The sequence below is a fragment of the Helianthus annuus genome, chromosome 2 (genome assembly GCF_002127325.2).
Source record: "Helianthus annuus cultivar XRQ/B chromosome 2, HanXRQr2.0-SUNRISE, whole genome shotgun sequence".
In the NCBI taxonomy this organism is placed as follows: Eukaryota; Viridiplantae; Streptophyta; class Magnoliopsida; order Asterales; family Asteraceae; genus Helianthus; species Helianthus annuus.
Genome location: NC_035434.2, coordinates 126,031,003 through 126,054,192, shown reverse-complemented (window position 1 = coordinate 126,054,192; position 23,190 = coordinate 126,031,003). Strand labels below are relative to the sequence as shown.

Genomic DNA, 23,190 nt, shown 5'->3' with positions numbered 1-23,190 from the left:
TATATGGAACAAAATTAGGGCTAGACCTAGTGTGTTACAAGGGGTAACCTCCGTTGCCCCTTGATGCTTCGGTGACGCTCCAACTGTAGTGTAAATTTGGAAAAATTTGACGTTTTTTCGATTTTGTTACTCTTTTTTATGAAACGTTACCCCTATGCGGATTTTCTAGATCCGCCACCGAACAAAATGTAGGGCTATTAAAAAGATACAAACTTGAAAGCTAAAACTGAAAGAGATGCAGATGTTGAAGTGGATGCATGTGCCCACAAGGTTGGTTGGACCCTGTAAGAAATTAAGTTTTCCAGTATCACATTAATGGTGAGACAAGTGAGGACATTGAAATAATTTGAACATATATAGGGAAGACATATGATGGCACCAATAAAAATTATGAAAAGTTCACAATGGATATGAAGACGAAGAGATAGGCCCAATATATAAGTACCTTTTGTTAAACCCCATAAATACTATAGTTCGACCAATTTCCATTCCTAAATTTTCACCTTCTTTTCCTTGTTGCAATTTCAAATTTCAAAATCTATATTTTGTATAAGATTAAGAGTATGAGAATAAGTAGATTTGATATTATGACATTTATTATATAAATATAAAGTATATTAGTGAGTGAGATAAACATGACTTTTTTTTTCTTTTCTAGTTTTTAGTGTTTAATTGTGTTTACATTAGTTATAAAAATGTAAACATAATCTATCAGCATATTTAGTGGTTTTCTGCTCCACTTTTATCAAGTGTACATAACTTTTTAAAATTATTAATTACGTCAACATATCATTTACTTAAAAAAAACACTTTTAACATCAAAACTTCCTATCCATGGAAAATAATGAAATTACATTCTAACACACACACACACAAAAAAAAAAAAAAAAAAAAAAAAAAAAAAAAAATCAAACTAAATATAATACGTTGAACAAATAAAGTACAAGTTTGACAATTTCGTCAAGAAACAATCAAACAATACATCAACGAATCATATAGAAAAATGATAAAATCAAATACGAAAACAACAAGAGACAAATAACTATATATCATATATGTTTTCAATTATTTATCATAAATATTTACAACTAATTATAAAAATAATAATAATATAAAAATAATAAAAAAAACCCCTCAAGTGACGTTGATTTTGGTGTAGACCCGACAAATATGGAAGAGTGGATCACAACTTTCCAAGTATTTCAACTATTTTTATTTCCATATTTACACACAACTTGCAACTAGCAAGTCTCTCCAACTAAGATTCCGCTTCTTTGGTATCACCACCACCACCATTTCATCTACAACTTCACCACAAAATATTATATCAAAATATATCAATAATTATGCCTGAAGAAGTAGTAGAACAACATGATAACAGATTCAACAGTATGTTTACAATGGATCTAGACCTTGATGGTTCTTGGACTTTTGATCAGATATTCTTCTCTGACCCTTCACCACCCTCGTTTATTTTATCAGCAGCAGCTGACCAAACTTATTCTCCTTTGTGGGCTTTTTCTGATGATAACGCTAACGTCAACGACAGTGATGGTAGACTGGCTGGAAGTGCCACGTGGACATGTTCTGGAGTTGTTTCAGGTTAGTTTGTTTGGTTAAGGTTATGATTTGATTTGGATTCATGTTTTGAGATCTGGTTTGATAAGATTGAATTATTTAGTGGAATATGTGATGATGGTGTTGTGGATCTTGTCAATCAGAAAACAATAATTGTTGAGAGATTCCGGCCATTCAATTTAGTTGGTTATTGTAAGGTTGTTCTCTTGGGGTCCAACTTTTTATTAAGAAAAAGATTTTACATATGAAAATTTAATAAAATTTGGTGAATGGTCACCGGACCCTCTTGACCCCTCCCTTGGTTTCGCCACATGAAAATAACGGAAATCGGGATAGTAAGACTGCTTAAGGTGTAGAAGTTGAGCTAAGAGAGTAAAAACAAGTTTTGTTGAATCCATATTTGAACATGAATCAAAACTGTCTAATCTAGTAAAGATGCATATCAGCTATTATGTTCTTTTTAACAAACTAACAATAGTATTGATATTGATATGTGGGTCCGGTATGCATATGTTGGTAGAAAAATATAGTGCGATCGGATTGGGAAGATGGTTACCGTCCCTGGTGGTGGGACGCCCCGACTGCAGCTGAAGACACTGAGTTGAACCATGGGTTTTGGGTGAGATTCACACTAACATGTTGGACCCGACTGTTGTAGTGGAAACAGCAGTGGTTCCTCGAGCGGCTCTGCTAGGCGCAGCAGTGAAAATATAGGAATGAGTTTGTAGAACATTAAAGTAGAAGATGAAAACATAATAAATTTACCGAAAAATAACCAAAATAGAAATGTTCAGTTGTTCACCAGTACATCTACAAAAATGAACATTGACCAAAGTATATTCATCACAAACAATTGACTTTCTAAACTAATAGAACATAACACTTGCCTTTTTTTATTGGTTTTTAAGTCAATGTTTATGGTTGAATTAATTTGGTCAATGTTCACTTTGGTAAATTGGTGGTCAACAGATCTTAACTAGTTCAAATGTTGATCTTTCGTATAGTTAACAAGTTTCGTTATTTCAAGATATCGAGTGTTGAATAACTAAAAGATAAAATAAATGTAACCTTTTTATTTTGTTTTGGACCAGACACATGTAACCCTGCTCAAGTAACCAGAAAACCATCAAACAACGATCTAAAAAGGCGGCTACCAATGCCAACTTTGGAAGTGAACACATTCGAATATCAAGATGCAACATGTATAATCAAGGAACGGATGACAATGGCACTTCGTTACTTTATAGAATTGGGTGAAAAGCATGTCCTCGCTCAAGTCTGGGCTCCGGTTAAGAACAAGGGCCGTACTGTCCTCACAACATCTGGTCAACCTTTTGTTCTTGACCCAAACTGCACCGGGCTTCATCAGTACAGAATGGCTTCTTTGATGTACACGTTCTCACTTGATGACGAAACTGATGGAGTTCTTGGGCTTCCAGGTCGGGTTTTTAAACATAAGCTTCCAGAATGGACTCCGAATGTTCAGTTTTATTCGGATAAAGAATACCAACGGCTTAATTATGCTTTGAGTTATAACGTTCGTGGAACCTTGGCTTTGCCTGTGTTTGAACCTTTGGGGCAATCGTGTGTTGGTGTGCTTGAGTTGATATTGACTTCGCAGAAAATAAATTATGCTTCGGAGGTTGATAAAGTCTGCAAAGCACTCGAGGTTGGTTGTCACACTTTTTTCTGTATATGTAATTGTAAGTTTATGTTTATTCGACCCATATTTTCAAGTAGATAGGATTAATTGCCAGAATTTACCGGTTTTGGTCAAGAATTTGGCCGGAATCACTAGACTGCCACCAATTTTTGGCCAATTAGGACTGGATTTGACAACTGTTAACTGCTTACTGATTAATCGTCCGATTAGATAAAAATTACTCGGTGAACCTCTGACTAGTAATTAATCAGAGGCTAGTCGGGATTTTTACAACGCTATAAATTAAAAATATCTGTTTGAGAAGTATGTAATAAAGTTTCAGTTTTGCAGGCGGTAAATTTAAAAAGTTCAAATATATTGGATTCTCCGAATACTCAGGCAAGCAGTAAGATATTATAATTGTTAATTCTTTTATTTTCCTTTTCTTTGGTTTACGTTATTCTAATTATGCGCTTGATGTTGTTTGTAATACAGATATGTAATGAAAGTCGACAACAAGCCTTAGCCGAAATCCTGGAGGTAATCACAGCAGTTTGCGAGACTTATAATTTCCCGTTGGCTCAAACGTGGGTCCCATGCAGACACCGAAGTGTCCTAGCCTATGGTGGTGGGTTGAAGAAAAGTTGCAGTAGTTTCGATGGAAGTTGTATGGGTCAAGTATGCATGTCAACGACTGATGTAGCGTTTTACGTTGTTGACGCTCACATGTGGGGATTTCGTGAGGCGTGTGCTGAACATCACCTACAAAAGGGTCAAGGGGTAGCTGGACGGGCTTTTGTGACTCGTAGTTCGTGTTTTTGCGAAAATATAACGCATTTTGGCAAAACAGAATACCCGTTGGTGCATTATGCACGTTTGTTCGGGTTAGTTGGATCTTTTGCGATTTGTTTGAAAAGTAGCCACACGGGTGATGATGATTATATACTGGAGTTCTTTCTTCCTCCGAATATGGTTGACTGTAAAGATCAACAAACGATGTTGGGATCGTTGTTGACTTCAATGAAGCAGCATTTTCGTAGTCTTAAGGTTGCTAACGGTGAAGAAATAGGGGAAGACGGTAGATTTGTTGAAAGTATTAAAGCGTCTGTGAATGGTGATGCTATTGATTCAGGCATATCTGAATCTGGAATATCTAATGGAGGGCCGTTGATTATGGGACCAAATGCAATCAATGGAAATTATGGTAAATCGGTTGAAACAAACAAAAAATCAGAAAAGAAACGAGGGAAAGCGGAGAAATCGATTAGTTTCGAGGTTCTTCAACAACATTTTGCTGGAAGTCTTAAAGACGCTGCAAAGAATCTCGGTGGTATGTTTATACATTCTTTTACTTATTTCGCTATATTCCTTCACATTTCATATTAATTATTGATTTTGCAGTTTGCCCAACTACAATGAAACGAATATGCCGACAACATGGGATCTCAAGATGGCCATCTCGTAAGATTAACAAGGTTAACCGCTCGCTTACAAAGCTAAAACGAGTGATTGAGTCGGTACAAGGTGGTGAAGGAACGTTCACTCTTCCTTCGTTGACAGCCACCCAACTCCCACTTGGCGTTGACTCCCCATTTTCGCCAACGGCTCCAAATGGTTCACCAACTAACCAACACGGCTCACCATGGTCCAAACCATTTGACCATTGTCCAAAGAACAATCAAGGTCCAACCATTCAAACATCTGGCAGCCGAGAAACCAGTATCGGTAGTCCAAATTCTCAAAGATCCTGCCAAGGTAACGCTTTCTATAACATATTCTTTTCCAATCGTAAATTAAATTGTTTCTCATAATAAAAAATGTGTCGCGATAACAGAAGAAACCGCAAAACCATTTAGAGGAATGTTAACCGCGGATGCCGGAAGCTCACATGATTTAACAAGCCTTTGTCCAGTCACAGAGCCTCTTGAAAAGGTACAAGAACTTGCTCCAAATGCACAACCTTTCACAGCCAGGCCGGAAACAAAAACAATAACGATAAAGGCGAGTTACAAAGAAGATATAATCAGGTTTCGTTTGGCTGCAAACTCGGGTATATTCACACTGAAAGAAGAAGTTGCAAAGAGGCTGAAGTTGGATGTGGGTACATTCGATGTAAAGTATCTTGATGATGATCATGAATGGGTTTTAATAGCGTGTGATGCAGATTTACAAGAATGTGTTGACTTGTCCGGGTGCAACATAATTAGGCTTTCGGTTCATGATTTGTCGACAAATTTTGGGAGCTCGTGTGAGAGTTCAGGTTAGTTGTAAGTGTTGGAATGTTAGGATTTGTAGGATATTGTTAAGTTGTAGATTTTTGGGTTCATAGAAACAGGACCAAATTACAGGAGGAATTTTCCCCTATTTTTGTTGTATAAGATATAATGGAATTGTCAAAAGTGTTAATTGTATATTGACTTTTTCTTTGTTTTCCAAATCATGTTTTTCTTCCCATTTTTATTTTTTAAATTTCTATTTTTTCTAGGGGTGATAATTGTATAGAATTAAAGTATACTCAAAGAACTACTACAACTGAGTATTGTTTATACAGTGTATTTTTAGTTAAAAGTATATTGTTCTGTAGATAAAAGTAAAAAAAGAAAAAAGAAAAAAAAAAGAAGCTACGTAACAAAAACAAGACAATAACCCATACCTGATATAAGACTATGTGTTGTGGAGAAGGGCGTGGGCACAAGAGGGGGGGCCTTGTTGGCTCGTGAGGTAGATCTGAATTTAATATTTTATCTAATATTAATAGCATCAAATCTTTAAAACTATATATTATTAATAAAGATGCTAACCATTTCTAGAAACATATTATATCTTTGTTACAATATTAAACGTGTCATGTTCACCATGGGTGATTATCAGTTCAAACCAGACCGACCCGGACCTTAACCGGAACTGTAATAAGGAGAATAGGAGAATCGAGAACCGGACCAAAAGACCTTGGTTCGATTCTGGTTTTAACCAGTCCTGCAGCTATGACTAACCAAGTTACGAGTACCATGTGTTTGAAAAATTCTGTTAGGAACCTATTCAACCGAATTCTAATCTTAAATTCAATTGAATACCTGAAATCATTCATGATTTCTAATCATTGATCAGCTTTATGTGCGGTCCAACATGGGATTTGGGATGCTACATTTAGAAAATTTCTGCATCAAAAAACTACTGAAGTTTTTCCCTGTTTAATTTTTATTCTACTGGTCGGTTTTGGGGTTTCGCGGCTCGAACGTGCGAAATTATATTTTGTTTTCGGTTTTAATTTGTAAGCTTTGACTAAAAATACAATCAGATTAATATTTGAGATAGAACACATTTTAAAAGAACTAAAAAAATAAACGGGTCAATCCAAAAACCAGCAAAACTGACACGAACAAGACCCATTTAGCTATGCCTAAATATGTTCACGAGTTTAACCTGAAACTACACAAATCTGTTTACACTTTACACTAAAATCAAAACCGCGTAACCCCTGACTTTTATAACTAGGGTAAAGTTCTTGTACAAATAATCTTAACATACTAAACATACAAATTGAAGGAAAACTCAAAAAGACAAGTTGGCATTTTTGTAATTATCAATAACTATCAAAGTTACTCTACAAATATACCTAAAAAAACCTAACCACTCCCCCCACCCCCAAAAAAAACCTAAACCCCCCACCCCCCCCCCCACCCCCAAAAACCTAAAAAAACCTAACCCCCCCCCCCCCCCCCAAAACCTAAAAAAACCCTAACCCCCCCCCCCCACCCCCAAAAACCTAAAAAAACCTAACCCCCCCCACCCACCCAAGCTAAAATGCTAAAAACTAAACCCCCCAAAAACCTAAAAAATAAAAAAAAAACACACAAATTATTTTATTTTATTTTTTTAACATTTTTTATTAAAAAATCGTTACTTTTAGTAGCAGCCAAAAAATTTTTTTTTTTTTTGCTAACGAAATGTAGCGATTTTTTAATAAAAAATGTTAAAAAAAAATTTGTGTTTTTTTAGGTATTTTTTGTTGTAACTTTGAGAGTTGGTGGTAATTACAAAAATGTCACCTTGTCTTTTTGGGTTTTCCTTCAATTTGTATGTTTAGTATGTTAAGATTATTTGTATTTGATCTTTTGCCTTTATAACTATTTCTGATACAAATTTAGCAATCCAATCATGAAAACTGCTTAACCATTAGTTAGAAAACATACTAATACAGTAATACTAGTTATTTCATTAACCATCTGATGTAGTGAGTAGTACGATAATGAAGATCAAACACGTTGATTCTGTGAATGCCCGTGTCGTTCTTCCCCAACCCCAAAATTCAACCCAAAGGGCTCGGAATTTGAAGTGAAAACTGTTTTTCTCAAAATTCAATTCTGATCTTTCATTTCACTAGGGCAATACATAAATAGAGACAGAAATTCGAAACGGGCCTAAAAAAGACAACGGGCCAAACACAAGCCCAAAAACAAAATGTCCAAAATACTTGAAAAAACATAAAAATGGAAAAAACTAATAGAAATAAGCGTTTTTTCGGCACGGACGATGACCCAAACCGCCGTAGGCAGTTTGCAGCAAGATAGAGCTCGTTCTCCCGTTCGTTTTGACTGGTCACACGCCCCAAACGGACCTCCGTAGCCCAAGTTAGAGCCATTTCAGCGAAGCCCCTTTTGTGACGCGATCTTGGGCCTCCAAGTACCGGATGGCCCGCTCTTCTACGCTTGGGCCCGCATCACCATCTTCACAATCTTTAAAAATTCAATAAAAATAAACGGTTTACTGCTTGTTTCTTCTAGCAAAACCATATAAACATAAGGAAAACAAACTCATTCCTTTAAGTAATAGAAGAGATTCGATAGAACCATTAGGACCTGGAACTGGTTGTGGAGATGAAATCACAAACATGTTAGCGAAGGATAATTAAACTTTATTATGATTATAATACTTATAAGTTTATGTAATAACTGATATGTTACATTCGGTACATTGTGTGATAAGTGTAGGCATAGATCATAAGCGGGTATTTTGAAACTGCCGATGACAGTTTTGCCGCCAAGATTAACCGCCAGTTTTCACACATATATATATGTCTTGTCCGGTAACTGTTTCCGGCACCAAGACAGATTGTTCCATAATCATTCTGTCCATTCGCTTGTTTCAATATCATTCAAAACTCATTCTTTCATTACTATACTCTTGATATCACTCACAAACATGTCCACTGATGTTCTGAAATCCTGTTTATCCGCTGCAAACATAACCGGAGTCCAACAATGTGGTATCAGAGCCACATCAGGGACGTGTGCAGAAATCAGAACCACTTCTACAATTCTACCATGCCAATACTGTTATGATGAACAAAATGAGAGGGAGGAAAACAAACTGCCGGATGAAACTATGTTACTATTGTCATCGGCCAGGGCATCAAATTTATTCATGCAAATCCAAGGAAAATGATGAAGCAACACAACTTGTTAACCAAGCGGTTAATGCCGGGATCCTGACACAAAGGAGGGATGCAGAGGATCGGGGTGAATTAATAGTTACTAGCACGAAAGGCGGCCAGTGGAATGACATATGGTATGTCAGCAACTCTTTCTCGCATCATTACGCCGGTAATATAAATGTTTTCAAAAGGATTAACATTTGGTTGGTGTTGATACAAACACTGGGGAAAACAATTTTCTGTTCATCCGGGGTATAGGGAACGTTGAAATCAAGTCTAACAACGAAAAATTAAAGTTTCAAAGTGTCTTTTATACCCCGGAATTGGACAGAAATGTCCTAAGCATGAATCAATTAACATTACAAGGATTCACCGTCAACAAAAACGGTGATACTTGTAGGATTTATCCGATGTTCTCTCCTCCCGTGATTAACACTGTAAATGAAGTTACTGGTTTGTCAAAAGAAGAAGAGTTAGGATTGAAAGAAATACAGAAAGTTAAGAACCTGAATGATGTGAACGAGAAGTATAAAGAAGATTATTTAAATTCATACTTCGAAACCTTAAATGTTACGAATGAAAGTGAATTTGATTGGAGTCGGATGATCTTAAGGGCGTTAGAATTTCACGAATTTGCTGACTGCAAAGCCCTGTTAGACATGATCGATGATCGAGACTTCGTATTCAAATACAAGCATGATCTTGAAATAAAATTCGAAATTATGGTGGGCTGGTTTTTGAAAGAAAAAATGGGAATAACTTCAAGATCAATACCCCCACTTCTGGATGATGGTAGAAGAATAGATCTACTTGGTTTGTACATTATGGTGGAAAGAGACGGCGGTTATCAAAGTGTTACTGTCGACAATCTATGGCCGGCGATAGCGAAAGATCTGGGGTTCGAATATCAAGACGGTGACTTCATTAGAGTCATTTACGCCATGTATTTGGACGTTTTGGTATATTACTACAAGTTTAAATCTGTTCAAAAGAAGGTGCAGGACAAAGAAATGGTGGAACAAGGAGAAAGCTCAATGGTCGGAAATGATCGAGGAAGAAGTAAGAGTGCCGATCCTATACCGGAGGACGCTGAATAAGAGCATTACGCTCTGTATGCCGGAAATAGCTGGGGAAGACTCCTGGAATCTGCACAAGAAGCGCCACCGATTCAATTTCAATGAAGCTCGTAAAGCCGTCGATAGAGCCAACAGGAGCGTGATGATGCATGCCGCTAAACATAATTAAGTTTAAGGGAAGGTGTTAGCGAAGGATAATTAAACTTTATTATGATTATAATACTTATAAGTTTATGTAATAACTAATATGTTACATTTGGTACATTGTGTGATAAGTGTAGGCAAAGATCATAAGCGGGTATTTTGAAACTGCCGATCACAGTTTTGCCGCCAAGATTAACCGCCAGTTTTCACACAAATATATATATCTTGTCCGGTAACTGTTTCCGGCACCAAAACAGATTGTTCCATAATCATTCTGTCCATTCGCTTGTTTCAATATCATTCAAAACTCATTCTTTCATTTCTATACTCTTGATATCACTCACAAACATGTCCACTGATGTTCCGAAATCCTGTTTATCCGCTGCAAACATAATCGGAGTCCAACAAAACACGCAATCTCATCCGTGTCCCCTGGACCGGAGTCAAACAGAATTACTCTTACCTGGTTGATAGAAGAGTTCACCACTAAAGACGATCCTCAACCAAAATCAACAGATGGAACACCAACCCAAACAACCTCTACACATCAAACAACAGATATACCACCATCTTCAACCAAATATTGTTCTTGTTTACAAGAAAAGAAATGTGAGACAAAAGCAGCTTGCCAGTAAGATAAGCCCAGACCTGCAAGAATTGAAAGACAAGAACTTTCCAAAACGACTCAGTTCATTTACAAGCAATGCAAAATCCATAAAAATCATAAACCAAAACAGATGATTAAATATCAGTTTCTTATAGTGATGGCAATTGTATTGAGATAAAGAAAACACATTCATTAAATAAAAAAGGTTCCTAATGAAATAAAGGAAACAAACACATATGTTACACAGAAAAGGTTCCTAAGGAACCACTAGGACCTGATATTGGTTGTGGAGATGGTAGCACACGCATTCGTTTTCTTGAACTTTGAATACAATCATTCATATCTTCATCAGTTGTTAAAGATATCCAATCTTGATCTTCATCAATGTACTCGAGCTCAAAAGTCCCTACACTCAACTTCAACCTCATACCAATTTCTTTCTCAATAGCTACAAAGGTTGCTTGCGAGATAGGGAGATGTAATTTGATAATCTTTGTTGAATACTCTGCTTTTAGGGTCAGGACATCTTTGTTCAGGTTTAAAGTTGATATGCCCTCAATTGCTCCATGTTCTTCTTCATTTGTGTTGATTTGAATAACGGACGAATCATTTCGGTTTCTCTTCGTAGGTTTTGGTCCTGGCCACACTGAGATGCCATGTTCTTTGGATTTGCGTTTGAGCGTAGATAAAGAAACTATAGCACAATATCAAGAAAGAAGATTTTCTAATGTTCCATAGATGAAAGTATAGTAAAAGAAACATTTGGTATCAAAATTCTTAAACAAGTGGTGATTTTAATATATAAGATTATCACTGATTACCACTGAGATTTTCTGCAGCTTCTTTCATGGTTTTTCCAAATTGTTTCTCAATGACTTCTCGAGGTAATACTTTTGGAGTTGTCTTGCATATCACCTCAGAATGTGCTATGTCGTCCACAACCACTGATCTTTTTCGTTGGAAAATCTTGAATTCAGTTCGATCATCTTTGTTGTGAACGTCTAATTCGTCACCTATTTCTGCACCAGAAGCAAACTTGAATCTGGGCAAACACCTTTTCAATGTTAAGAGTATGGCCTCCAAAAAGATAATATAGCTTGCATGTTTGGTCCATAGGAATTCAAACGCGTAATTAAAATCACCAGTGTCATTACTCCTCAAGCATATTGCAAAAGCACTAGATGGACAAAAGCCACTACCCCAATTCATGTACATATCAGATTGAAGCAGAGAAATATAGCGTGATTCATAATCCTTAAGTGTCACCAAAGGAAGTTCCTCCCCGATTGCACGAGGCGTTACATCACCAAATCTGAAGTATCGCTCAAAATCATAATATTCATTATAAAGATGACCAGTCAATTTGATCGCTGATAATCCCTTTGTATGCTCATAAGGGATCCAAACTTGAGCTAGAGCTAAGTTATGTGATTCACAAACAACCTTTAATGCTTCTTCAATCTCGTCCTTAGTAACTTGTAGACAATTTATAGTCTGTTTTAGAATAGTAAACATCAAATCTCTAACCGTAGAACATAGAATGAAAAAGATCGTCACTTTCAACAGTTATATGATAAAATTTATATGAAGATTTAAGTTATTGTTGGTAACAAATTCTGTTGAAGCACAAATGATCATTTTTTATAATTAATTTGGAAGGCTTACCTGGTATGGTATAAGCTGTTGTACATAAAACACATCCAGACCTGCTTTCTGCAAACAGATCAGCAAAAAATATGGATGGAAATGCAGGTTTTAAAAAAAAAATATTAAAAGTATTGGAAGGCAATTCCTTTGATATGGTTTTGTAGAAATTCATAAACACGTACCTTTATTGCCTCAACCATGTAAAAAAGAAAATGCGCCAATCGATCGGGTGAGAAGTCCAAACTTAAAGTAAATTGGAGAACACCGATACAATTGCTTTGAAAAGGTAAACAAACAGGAACCATAACAGATATGAATTCATCATTCAACTGATCCAATAGAAACTCCTGGGGTTTATCTATAGATGTCCGACAATTGAAGAAAGCAGTGGCGGGTCCACCACTTAAGATCATGTGGTCGGGTTCAATGTGAAGCTTATTCGCATCGATATTATATTTATACTTCTCAGAACGTAGTCTATACATGGCTAAGTTGTTGGAAAGAGGACGGACGGCAAATGGTTGATCTGAAGTTGAAAGTAGCCGTCTGCTGTCTATTGTTACAGGTGCCCAGAACTGACCCAAGAAGAAGCACCAGTAATGTTTAGTATTAGAAAGTGCAGATTTGATCATTTCATGAATCATGGGAGTAGTGGCAAGATCAGCTGCATAATAATAATTAGAGTGATTATTTATTAGAAAATGCCATTTCATCTTTACAATTGATAAAGGAAAAGTGAAGCCAGCAACTACTGACCTGAAGATGAATTATTTTCACATCCTTCAGATTCGCTCCAAAAAACCCTTGGATGTCCATATTGAGGTTCACTGTGATGATGATGAAGAGAGATTGGAGAAAAGATTTGAAGGAACTCGGAGATATCTAAATTCATATCTGAAATTAGTCGACTTCGTTGACTGACATTCAAGAAATGGAAAGCACACCCCGTTGAGAGAGAGAGAGGTGTGATTCTGGTGGATGGACAGGTGGTGGCCGGGAAGGTTCTGGCCAAAATTGAAGGAAGTCGTTTATTTCAACGAGGAGGGAGAGAAGGTTTTGTAAAATAAAGGTCCGAAACATAACAAAGTTGTCTAATCTAGCAATTGCAAAACACATCCCTATTCTTTTTGCTAAATTGCACTTTTGTCTATTAACTTATTATATATTATAGTATCACTATAAAATTATAAACTCCTGTCAACGGTTACCTACTATCTCTAATAATATATGCTTTCGAAAATGACTTCTTTTGCCGGGTCACACAAAATTGTTTAAGCATCCATAGGTAACTTCTAAAAGACAATATTGAAAGAAAATGGCTTAACCACTCATATTTCTAATCATGAAATAAATTTAAAATGTTGAAAGAAAAAAAAATCAATATCTTAACTGAGGAGTATCTATCTATACTTTCTATAAAAGAAGAAAAGCAAATGACATAAGAAAAGCTGAGGTGGCAGCCATAAAGGTTGTCCAACAAGGCTTTACTTATGTCATTACTGTATCATAAACATTAATATATAAAATCACTTTAATTTACAAAGGTTTGACCACATCCAAATTTCAAAGGTCTGGCCAACATTGAAAATTCAAACCTTTACCCACATACAAAAGGGCAACTATTTAACAAACACTTCAAACCTCTGCCCATAACTTCTACTCATATTCAAAATTCAAAATCCTGGCTCCAAATTCAAATTTCAAATTATATATGAATTTGGCCCCCCTATAAATAACATATATGAATCTAGCTCCACATTCAAATTTCAATTCATCTCTCTCGCTCAAATTTGCGAGCATATCTCCCCCCCCCCTCTCTCTCTCTCTCTCTCTTTCAAATGCATAGCTTTCATGAATCAGCCGGTTAATCTCCGATTACAGTTCTTTGTTCGAACATTTGTTGATTCTGTTTACACATTATCCTTCCAATATCATTGTTCCAACATCGTTGTTTCAGTGAAGCTCTGTTTCACACATCAACGTTTCACCATCGATGTTGCAACATCGTGAAAAGTTGCATGTTCTACCTTCTTTGATGGGAGAGTTGCATTGTTCCAACATCGTTAAATGCCGATGAAGCTTTTCTTTTGTCACTTGGTTTTCTCCTTTTATAGAAAGTATATAGATTGTTGCAATATCGTGAAAAGTTATATGTGTTACCTTCTTTTATGGGAGAGTTGCATTTTAGGTTTGTGGCTTATTTTTATTAATTATAGTTATACTACTTTAATTTGATGTGTGAAGAAACAAGTGTTGATAATGCTGATAGTTTTTATTAACAGTCACATTTTAGAGTATGTTTGTAACACCCCGTGTTACGGAAGTCAAAGTCAAAGTCAAGATTGAAGTCAAAGGAAGAAAAGATTGCTAACTGCGATCTGTCACTCCTTGCTTACTCACTGATTGACTTCTTTGACTTGTATTAGAATCTTTTATTTTAATCGCTTTAGTTGTATTATGTGGAGTATCTATTAATAATCAAGGTTAATCGATGATTATCGCATGTTTTATCGCTTTATCCCTAATCGCATCACAATCACGCTCGAACCTTGATTGGTAGATTCTGAATATTGTTTTACGTGTGTGTGTTACTTATGTGTTACTTGTGCATGTTTACTTTATGTTTGTGGTGATTAATCGAAACGCAATCGCAACTCTATCGCGAACGCTAAACGCTGAAAGCTCGGAGTCATCAGAAAAGTTACGCCGATAGACGAGGCAAGCCCCTTTAATTTTACGTTGGCGATCATGTACTCCTAAAGGTATCACCGTGAAAGGGTGTGATCAGATTCGACAAGAAAGGAAAGCTCGCGCCTCGATATGTTGGACCCTTTAGATTCTGGAAAGAATCGGAAAAATGGCCTACAGACTCGAACTACCGAAAGAACTTAGTAATGTCCACCCGACTTTCCACGTATCGAACCTCAGAAAGTGTCTAGCCGAGCAGGATTTACAAGTTCCAGTGGAGGATCTTCAAGTGGACGAAACATTACACTTCGTGAAGAAGCCTGTCGAGATCATGGACCGCGCATTCCCATTGGTAGATTCTGAATATTGTTTTGGGTGAGATTGACACTAACATGTTGGATCCTACTGTTGTAGTGGAAACATCAGTGGTTTGTCGAGTGTAGGCTCTGCTAGGCTCAGCAGTAAAACATAGGAATCAGTTTGTAGAACATTGAAGTAGAAGATGAAAACATAATAAATTTACCGAAAAATAACCAAAATAGAAATGTTCAGTTGTTCACCAATACATCTACAAAAATGAACATCGACCAAAGTATACTCATAACAAACAATTGACTTTCTAAACTAATAGAACATAGCACTTGCCTTTTTTTATTGGTTTTAAAGTCAATGTTTATGGTTGAAATTTGGTCAATGTTCACTTTGGTAAATTGGTGGTCAACAGATCTTAACTAGTTCAAATGTTGATATTTCGTATAGTTAACAAGTTTCTTTAAAAACTAACTCGAACTATCGGTCATGGGAGACCGGAGAAAACCTATTCCGGTGGAAGTTCAACGTCGAATAACAAAATTTTTCGTCTCAAATCTCCCAGATCGGTGCAGCGGTAATGACTTAGCAGGAGCAATTCGGGATTTTGGTGCTATTTTTGATATTTACATTGCGAAGAAAAGAGACAAGAGAGGATGCAGATTCGGATTCGTTTCGTTTTTAGATGTAAAGGATAAGGGTGACTTGGTGAGGAAGCTATCTAACATTCGGATGGGAGACTACAAACTGTTTACCAAAGTGGCAAGGTTTGTGCTAGAAGAAGGGGAGATTAGAGATCAGGAATTGGAAAAAAAGACGATGCAGAAAGGCCAACCGGGTCATGAAGAAGGGGTTTAGAAGACCACTTATGTTCGGAAAGGAATAGTTTCGTTCAAATAAGCTCTTATGGGCGAAGAAAGTATCGAAGATGTTGGAAGGAAAACGTTGGTTATTGAAGATAGCTTGGAGGCGTATGGTAATGTCACTCCCCGATTTCCACACGTTTCACCGGTGGGCCTGGTGGGGGATTACCGTGACGTAGTTGGCAACAATATAGTCAAACCACACAATATATAAATGCACAGCGGAAGCAAAAATAGATATATTTCAACTGATTATTATTGTAATATCAAGTATCACAACAGTTGAAAAGTAACCCACAGGGGATCCAAAAATAAAATAGGAAATATCGTTCAACAGGTTGACGTCCAAGCTTGCGAGACTTATTGAGGACTCTAGGAGGAAGCCAGCCTATTTCGTTTAGTACCTGCAGTTAACCTTTTCGGAAAAATACGTCAGTTTACACTGGTAAATACATTCAACCGACACTTTTGTAAAAGGTTTAATAAAATTGATTTAAGTGCGCTTGGCACAAAGTTTTATAACTTGGGATAATTATTTTAATATAATACTTGTAAACGAATTACATGTTTCTTTGCGTTCAGTAGCCCGTTCTGTAGACCGGGTCAAAGACTAATAGACACACCACAGGTATGATGCCCGCAAGGTTAATCCTTGAGGGAGATACCATTTTCATATGCAGTTGTCGGGTGTACGCCTACACCCCGTGCTTAGGTCGTGGCCATCTCGTAAGATGATGCCAGGGATATCCAGGACATGGTCATTAACCCCCCCCAAAGGCTTTAAGTAAACAATTAAAATTTCTAACGGGTCATAATTGATAACACTTAACCACCAAACGATTAAGGTCAATTGCCCGACCAAGCGGTATTCTATATACCGTACCCCAAGCCCGTATAGGGAAATAAGTTAAAGTATTTACCTTTGCAAGTATAATTCACAAACAGCTAATGCAAGTAGCTTTTACGTGGCCTCCTATTCTGGAACGAAGGTTTATAATAACCTATTAGAATCCTAACGGGTCTTTAATTTAGCCTTAGCTTAGACCGGTCAGTTTCAAAGGATAAATACGGTGTAATCGCGTGAAAGGCGAAAACCGGGAATGGAATGTGGTTTGGACCCAACAAGTTTGAAGACTTGTTTTACATGGGTAATATAACCACACTCTGGAGTTTGAAGTAAAAACAATAAGGTTTGACCCGTTTCGGCTAGTTTATGTAAACTAGTTGCATAAACCGAACCGTGCGGGCAAAAGGCGTAACGGGTAACCGTAAGAGTCCTACACAGGTTTCCTAAGTTAATATGCTTCAAGGAGGTTGTGGTATTAGTAGGATACCTTCCATCATGCCCATAACGAGTTAAATCCCAATATACGCCCCGTAGGGGTACTTTGGTTATTTTAAGGATTATAAAAGAGATTTCCGGGTTCTACAGGAAATCTGAGTTTTCTGAATAGGTTATAAAGTTGAAAAATACTTTATTTATTATTTAAAATTAGTAGCAACTGGATTCGGGTCAAAATACCTTGTAGAACTCATTTTATGTTTGAAAAGGGTATATTCGGTATTTACCGAATCCATGCCATAACCACAGATTATGAACAGGTTAAAAATAGTTAAAAATCCTTAAAAATCCCAAAATATTATTTTATATCAGTGGGTAAAAGGTTTGGTTTCGAAATTGGGTTTAGATAGGCTTTATGCTAATCGCGACGTTTAATTACAAAAGTTTTCTTTAATTGCGCTATTTAGCATAACTCCTATTCTAGACCTCGGATTGACATGAAACTTTTGGGACATGTTTAGAAATCAGTAACTAAGGTTATTGTCTTTTCACATGTCCTAAATTCTTGTTTTAAAGTCGAAAGGGCGTTATGGTCAACATTTAAGCATATAACGGAAATGTGTAAATGACTCGGACAAACAACGAACCGGTTACAGAGGGTTATACCATCATGTAACCTGGTCCTAAGAGAGTCCTAAGGCATATCTAAAACATACCAAACCGGGTCAGAACTGGAGTCAAAGCAAAAGTCAAAGTTTTGCGACTTTCGGTTCCGAACCGGGTTAATATAGCAAATGGTCGGATCAAACAAGCTTAGACAAGTTATAATACTCATTATCAAGTTACGTGAGTGATCAAACAAACTTGTTGCCCGACTACCTGCCATTGCTTTGTAATTGCCCTTTTTCATATGGAATAACTTTTCAACTTTAAAAAAAAAAAAAAATTATGCGTTAAATCGAAAGTTAGCATGTTGTTTACTTTTTCTAAGCAACTTTGACCCGACATTTGGATTAGCTAAAGTGGGAATCAGAGGGTGCCCTTTTAAGGGTTTAATACCCACATGATTACCAACATATAACTACCTTTGATTCGATTAATCACTGGACCATTAGTGATTAATCGCTAAGTCAATCGCTAATTATGACGGATTGACTTTTAAGCTATATCTAAGCAAAAACTTAACTAAGGAGAGTGGAGTACACTTACAAGAGTCCCATGCACGACCAGGGATGAGTAGTGAAGACACTTGAGCTCCAAAAATGATCAGAAGTGTTGTTTGAAGGTGTGAAGAACAATGGTGCACTAAGTGGCCTTTATATAGTGAATTTGGATGCATTAAATCATTACAACTAAGTCTACAAGGGTTCCCTGATCATCAACATGTGTCCCTGAGTGCTAGGGGTCGTTTAGGGGGTGCCCATGCCCTTACAATCATGCCTAGAGTCGGATAAAACAGCAAACAGTGCTTCTGTCCGCTTTTTCTGTATTTGGGAGTCTGACGCGGCCCGCGTAAAAGATACATCAACTCTTACGCGGACCGCCAGAATCCTTCTAACACGCCCATATCTCCGACATTCCATGCGGCCCATGTAAGATCATTTACATCTTTCACGCGGCCCGCCTGAGACCCAAAAGTAAGATTTTTCAAATCTTTTCAATAATTACAGTTGGCCTTTGGATTTACGGAGGGGTAACTTTGCGTTTTGGGCCTTTCTTATTTACGTCTAAGGGCCACGTGACTTTTACCCGCGCCGTTAAGTCCTCGGTTAGTTTATTGCTTCCCGAAAAGTCCTATCTTTCAACGTTTGACGTTTTTAACCCTTCTTAACGAATTTGGTCGTAACCTTCCCATATTATAATGGAACGTGATGAAATTTATATCGCGCATTGTAGTGAGTATGTTTTATCATTACAAAGCTTTGGGTATGCCAAAGGATCACTCAGAGGTATAACTTAAACATGTTGACACATTTGGCCCCTGCAGTTCGTAATTCCTCACTTTCTTCCACATTTCGTTCCGTATGATCCATGATTTATTCGTTTGAAGGTACGAGCATCATTTAGGGTTACTGTAAAATATATTTATCCCTTGTTGACGTTTTGAAACCTTGAATTCACATACTTTCTATATTTGTCAACTTTAGTCCCTTTGGTAGTATTTATTACCATGTGTAAACCTATGACACGTGTCAATACATTATAGGACGCAAATTTTCGAGGTGTTACATCCTCACCCCCTTAAAAGAAATCTTGACCTCGAGACTTATTGAAACAAATGAGGGTACTTTTCTTTCATCGTGGATTCTACTTCCCACGTGTACTCGGGACCTCTACGGGCATCCCATTTAACTTTTACAATCGGTATATACTTCCTTCGAAGCTTTTTGACCTGTCGATCCTCGATCGATACCGGTTTTTCAACAAACTTTAAGCTCTCATCGATGTGTACGTCCGTATGCGGTATAACTAGCGATTCATCAGCGAAACACTTCTTTAAATTGCAGATGTGGAATACATTGTGGATACCACTAAGCTCTTCTGGTAAGTTTAACTTATAGGCGACCGATCTGACACGTTCGATTATTTCGAAGGGTCTAATGTATCTCGGGCTCAACTTGCCTTTCTTACCAAACCGCATCACTCCCTTCCAGGGTGATACTTTAAGTAATACCTTGTCACCTACCTCGAAGTTAAAAGGTTTACGCTTCAAGTCTGCGTAGCTTTTCTACCTATCACGGGCAGCCTTCAAACGGTCACAAATTTGGACAATCTTGTCCGTTGTTTCAAATATTATTTCCGGTCCTGTCATCTGGACATCTCCAACTTCTGCCCAACAGACGGGCGTTCTACACTTTCTACCGTACAAGGCTTCAAAAGGAGCAACCTTAATGCTCGTATGGTAGCTATTGTTGTATGAGAACTCAATTAATGGTAGGTGGTTATCCCAACTACCACCTAAATCAATCACACATGCCCGAAGCATGTCTTCTAACGTTTGGATCGTACGCTCACTCTGTCCGTCTGTCTGAGGGTGGTAAGCCGTACTGAAGTTTAAGCGTGTGCCCAAAGATTGTTGGAAACTTTTCCAAAAATGTGACGTGTATCTGGTATCTCTGTCAGAGATAATAGACACAGGCACGCCATGTAGAGATACAATCTTATCTACGTATAACTGGGCTAACATGTCGGAGCTATAAGTCTCCTTGATGGGTAGGAAATGTGCTGACTTAGTCAACCTGTCGACTATCACCTATATTGTATCGTTTCCTTTCCTTGTCTTTGGCAACTTGGTGATGAAATCCATCGTCACCATTTCCCACTTCCACTCGGGAAGTTCAGGTTGTTGCAGCAAACCTGACGGTTTTTGATGCTCAGCCTTGACCTGCGCACAGGTCAAACATTTAGCTACATAGATGGCTATAGACTTCTTCAAGCCTATCCACCAAAAGTTTGCCTTCAAATCCTGGTACATTTTGTCCGCTCCAGGATGAACGGAGTATTTGGAACTGTGAGCTTCCTGGAGGATAACTTCTCTCAGGCCCCCATATTCAGGAACCCATATTCGTCCATTTAACCTTAGAAGTCCGTCCTTTCCATAGGATAACTGTTCTTCAGTTACTCCTAGCTTTTCATCAGGATAGTTAGCTTCTAGCACAGCTTCCTTTTGTGCAGCCAACAACCTTTCATTCAAACTGTTCTTTATCTCAATGCTCTTGGCATTGATTCTAATGGGCTTCACTCTTTCCTTCCGACTCAAGGCATCGGCGACTACATTTGCCTTGCCATGATGGTATCTTATCTCACAATCATAATCGTTTAAGGTCTCCATCCATCGTCGTTGCCTCATGTTCAAATCCTTCTGGTTGAACAGAAGCCGGAGGCTCTTGTGATCAGAATAAATCACAAACTTGATACCATATAAGTAGTGTCTCCACAGCTTTAGCGCGAATACAACGGCACCCAACTCCAGATCGTGGGTGGTGTAGTTCTTTTCATGTACCTTTAACTGACGTGAAGCATAGGCAATAACTTTGCCTTTCTGCATAAGCACACATCCCATCCCGGTGTGCGACGCATCACAGAAAACCACAAATTCTTCTGTCCCTTCCGGCAATGTCAACACAGGTGCATTGCTTAGCGTCTGCTTAAGGGTATCAAAGGCTTCCTGCTGCTTTGGTCCCCAGTCGAACTTAATTTTCTTCCTAGTCAGAGAAGTTAGGGGTGCAGCAATCCTTGAAAAATTTCATAGCCTGCCAACCCTAAGAAACTGCGAATTTCTATGGGCGTCTTCGGCTCTTGCCAGTTCGTAACAGCTTCCACCTTAGCGGGATCCACTTGAATACCACGCTCACTTACCATATGTCCAAGGAATTGGACTTCTCGAAGCCAGAATTCGCATTTAAAGAATTTGGGGTAAAGCTTTTCCTGCTAGAGTAGTGAAAGAATACAGCGAAGGTGCTTCTCATGATCAGCTTGGTTCTTCGAATAAATCAGAATGTCGTCTATGAAGACGATGACAAATTTGTCCAAGTATGGCTTGCAGACACGGTTCATGAGATCCATGAATGCTGCTGGTGCATTAGTGAGCCCGAAAGGCATCACTAGGAACTCGTAATGACCATAACGAGTCCTAAATGCAGTTTTGTGCACATCTTCATCCCTAACCTCAGATCAATCTTAGAGAAGTAGCTTACTCCTTGAAGTTGGTCGAACAGATCGTCGATCCTGGGTAATGGATATCTATTCTTGATAGTAACCTTGTTTAGCTCACGGTAATCGATGCACAGACGCATCGATCCATCCTTCTTCTTGACAAATAGGATTGGTGCTCCCCAAGGAGACGAACTAGGTCTAATGAAACCTTTGGCTAGCAATTCATCCAATTGCGTTCTTAATTCCTTCATCTCTGTTGGTGCCTGATGTGTGTCGGTGTGTATATAATTTAGATATATAATTAAGCCCTTTTTACACCTTTAGCCAAGTTTTAAATTTATAAAACACGATATTTACTAACACTAAACACACATATGGGCAAGTGCACCCATCGTGGACGTAGTATAGTGTTGGTAAGATACCGAGGTCGTCCAAGGACACAAGAGCTTTTAGTACCGGTTTATCCTCAACGTCTAATCAAATCAAAAAGTTAGAAAAATGTTTTTAAACTAATAAAAAAAAACCAACTAAATGCTGAAAAATAAAAATAAAATAAAACAGATACACAAGATGAATCACTTGGATCCGACTCGTGTATTAGTATAACCTTTGATTATTTTCGCACTTTTGCACTTGTTTAAGAGATTATCTTAGTTATTGTAGTAGGCCCCTCTTTTGAAGGCGACGTTACCCTCAACCCAGTAATTTGAGTCAGCAAGGATACAATCCTAAAGGGTTGGATTATTGGAAGATAATGAATTAAGTTATTAATGCAAATTATGGTAGGCCCCGCTTTTGGCGGTGACGTTACCCTCGGCTAAGTAGTCTGAGTTAGCAGGGATACAGTCCTAAATAGCCGGATTATAGTATTAATAGTAGTTAACTTATGAGGGGGTCAAAGAGTTTGGATCCCCGCCATCCAATACCTATGGGCATTGAAGGAGATCCTACTAAATTTGACCCAGGTCCCTTGCAGGACCTCTAAACGCTGAACAAGGGCAAGACCCTTACCAAACCGTTCCCTTAACCCCCGACCAGGTAGCCAACATACCTCCATATAGACCGTGGAGATATGAATGGTGAAAATCTTTTATTTTATATAGACAGTAAAATAATGCCAAGACACCACGGACAAACGATAAGGAAAGATCACCTTCAACATAAGCAACTAGTTATTAAAGTCATTAATACAAAACCAAATAAAAAGTGTAAAAGATTAAAAATAAAAAGTATTATACTAAACACTTGTCTTCACCAAGTGATG

The 23,190-nt window shown here is 37.7% G+C and overlaps 2 protein-coding genes across 2 annotated transcripts; one reads left to right on the top strand and one right to left on the bottom strand.

Moving 5' to 3' along the window:
* The first annotated feature begins 1,226 nt into the window (after positions 1 to 1,226).
* On the top strand, positions 1,227 to 5,657 carry LOC110939942 (protein NLP7). The gene is made up of 6 exons (XM_022181506.2): positions 1,227 to 1,602; positions 2,670 to 3,247; positions 3,572 to 3,619; positions 3,716 to 4,550; positions 4,622 to 4,975; positions 5,055 to 5,657. Exons 1-6 carry the CDS (start codon positions 1,347 to 1,349, stop codon positions 5,483 to 5,485), a joined length of 2,502 nt encoding a protein of 833 aa, XP_022037198.1. The 5' UTR covers positions 1,227 to 1,346; the 3' UTR covers positions 5,486 to 5,657.
* Positions 5,658 to 10,612: 4,955 nt separating this feature from the next.
* LOC110939943 (protein NLP6) lies at positions 10,613 to 13,159 on the bottom strand. The gene is made up of 5 exons (XM_022181507.2): positions 12,885 to 13,159; positions 12,311 to 12,792; positions 12,147 to 12,194; positions 11,303 to 11,975; positions 10,613 to 11,175 (listed from the first exon to the last, which is right to left on the bottom strand). Exons 1-5 carry the CDS (start codon positions 13,018 to 13,020, stop codon positions 10,721 to 10,723), a joined length of 1,794 nt encoding a protein of 597 aa, XP_022037199.1. The 5' UTR covers positions 13,021 to 13,159; the 3' UTR covers positions 10,613 to 10,720.
* Between the last annotated feature and the right edge of the window lie 10,031 nt (positions 13,160 to 23,190).

Bases quoted from the DNA above. Each gene is read 5' to 3' on its own strand.
- LOC110939942 (XM_022181506.2), top strand. From the start codon at position 1,347: ATGCCTGAAGAAGTAGTAGAACAACATGATAACAGATTCAACAGTATG. The intron at 3,248-3,571 runs GTTGGTTGTCAC...TCAGTTTTGCAG, and splicing joins AAGTCTGCAAAGCACTCGAG to GCGGTAAATTTAAAAAGTTC. The intron at 4,976-5,054 runs GTAACGCTTTCT...TCGCGATAACAG, and splicing joins TTCTCAAAGATCCTGCCAAG to AAGAAACCGCAAAACCATTT.
- LOC110939943 (XM_022181507.2), bottom strand. From the start codon at position 13,020: ATGAATTTAGATATCTCCGAGTTCCTTCAAATCTTTTCTCCAATCTCT. The intron at 12,793-12,884 runs GTCAGTAGTTGC...ATTATTATGCAG, and splicing joins TGAAAATAATTCATCTTCAG to CTGATCTTGCCACTACTCCC. The intron at 12,195-12,310 runs GTACGTGTTTAT...ATCTGTTTGCAG, and splicing joins ACATGGTTGAGGCAATAAAG to AAAGCAGGTCTGGATGTGTT.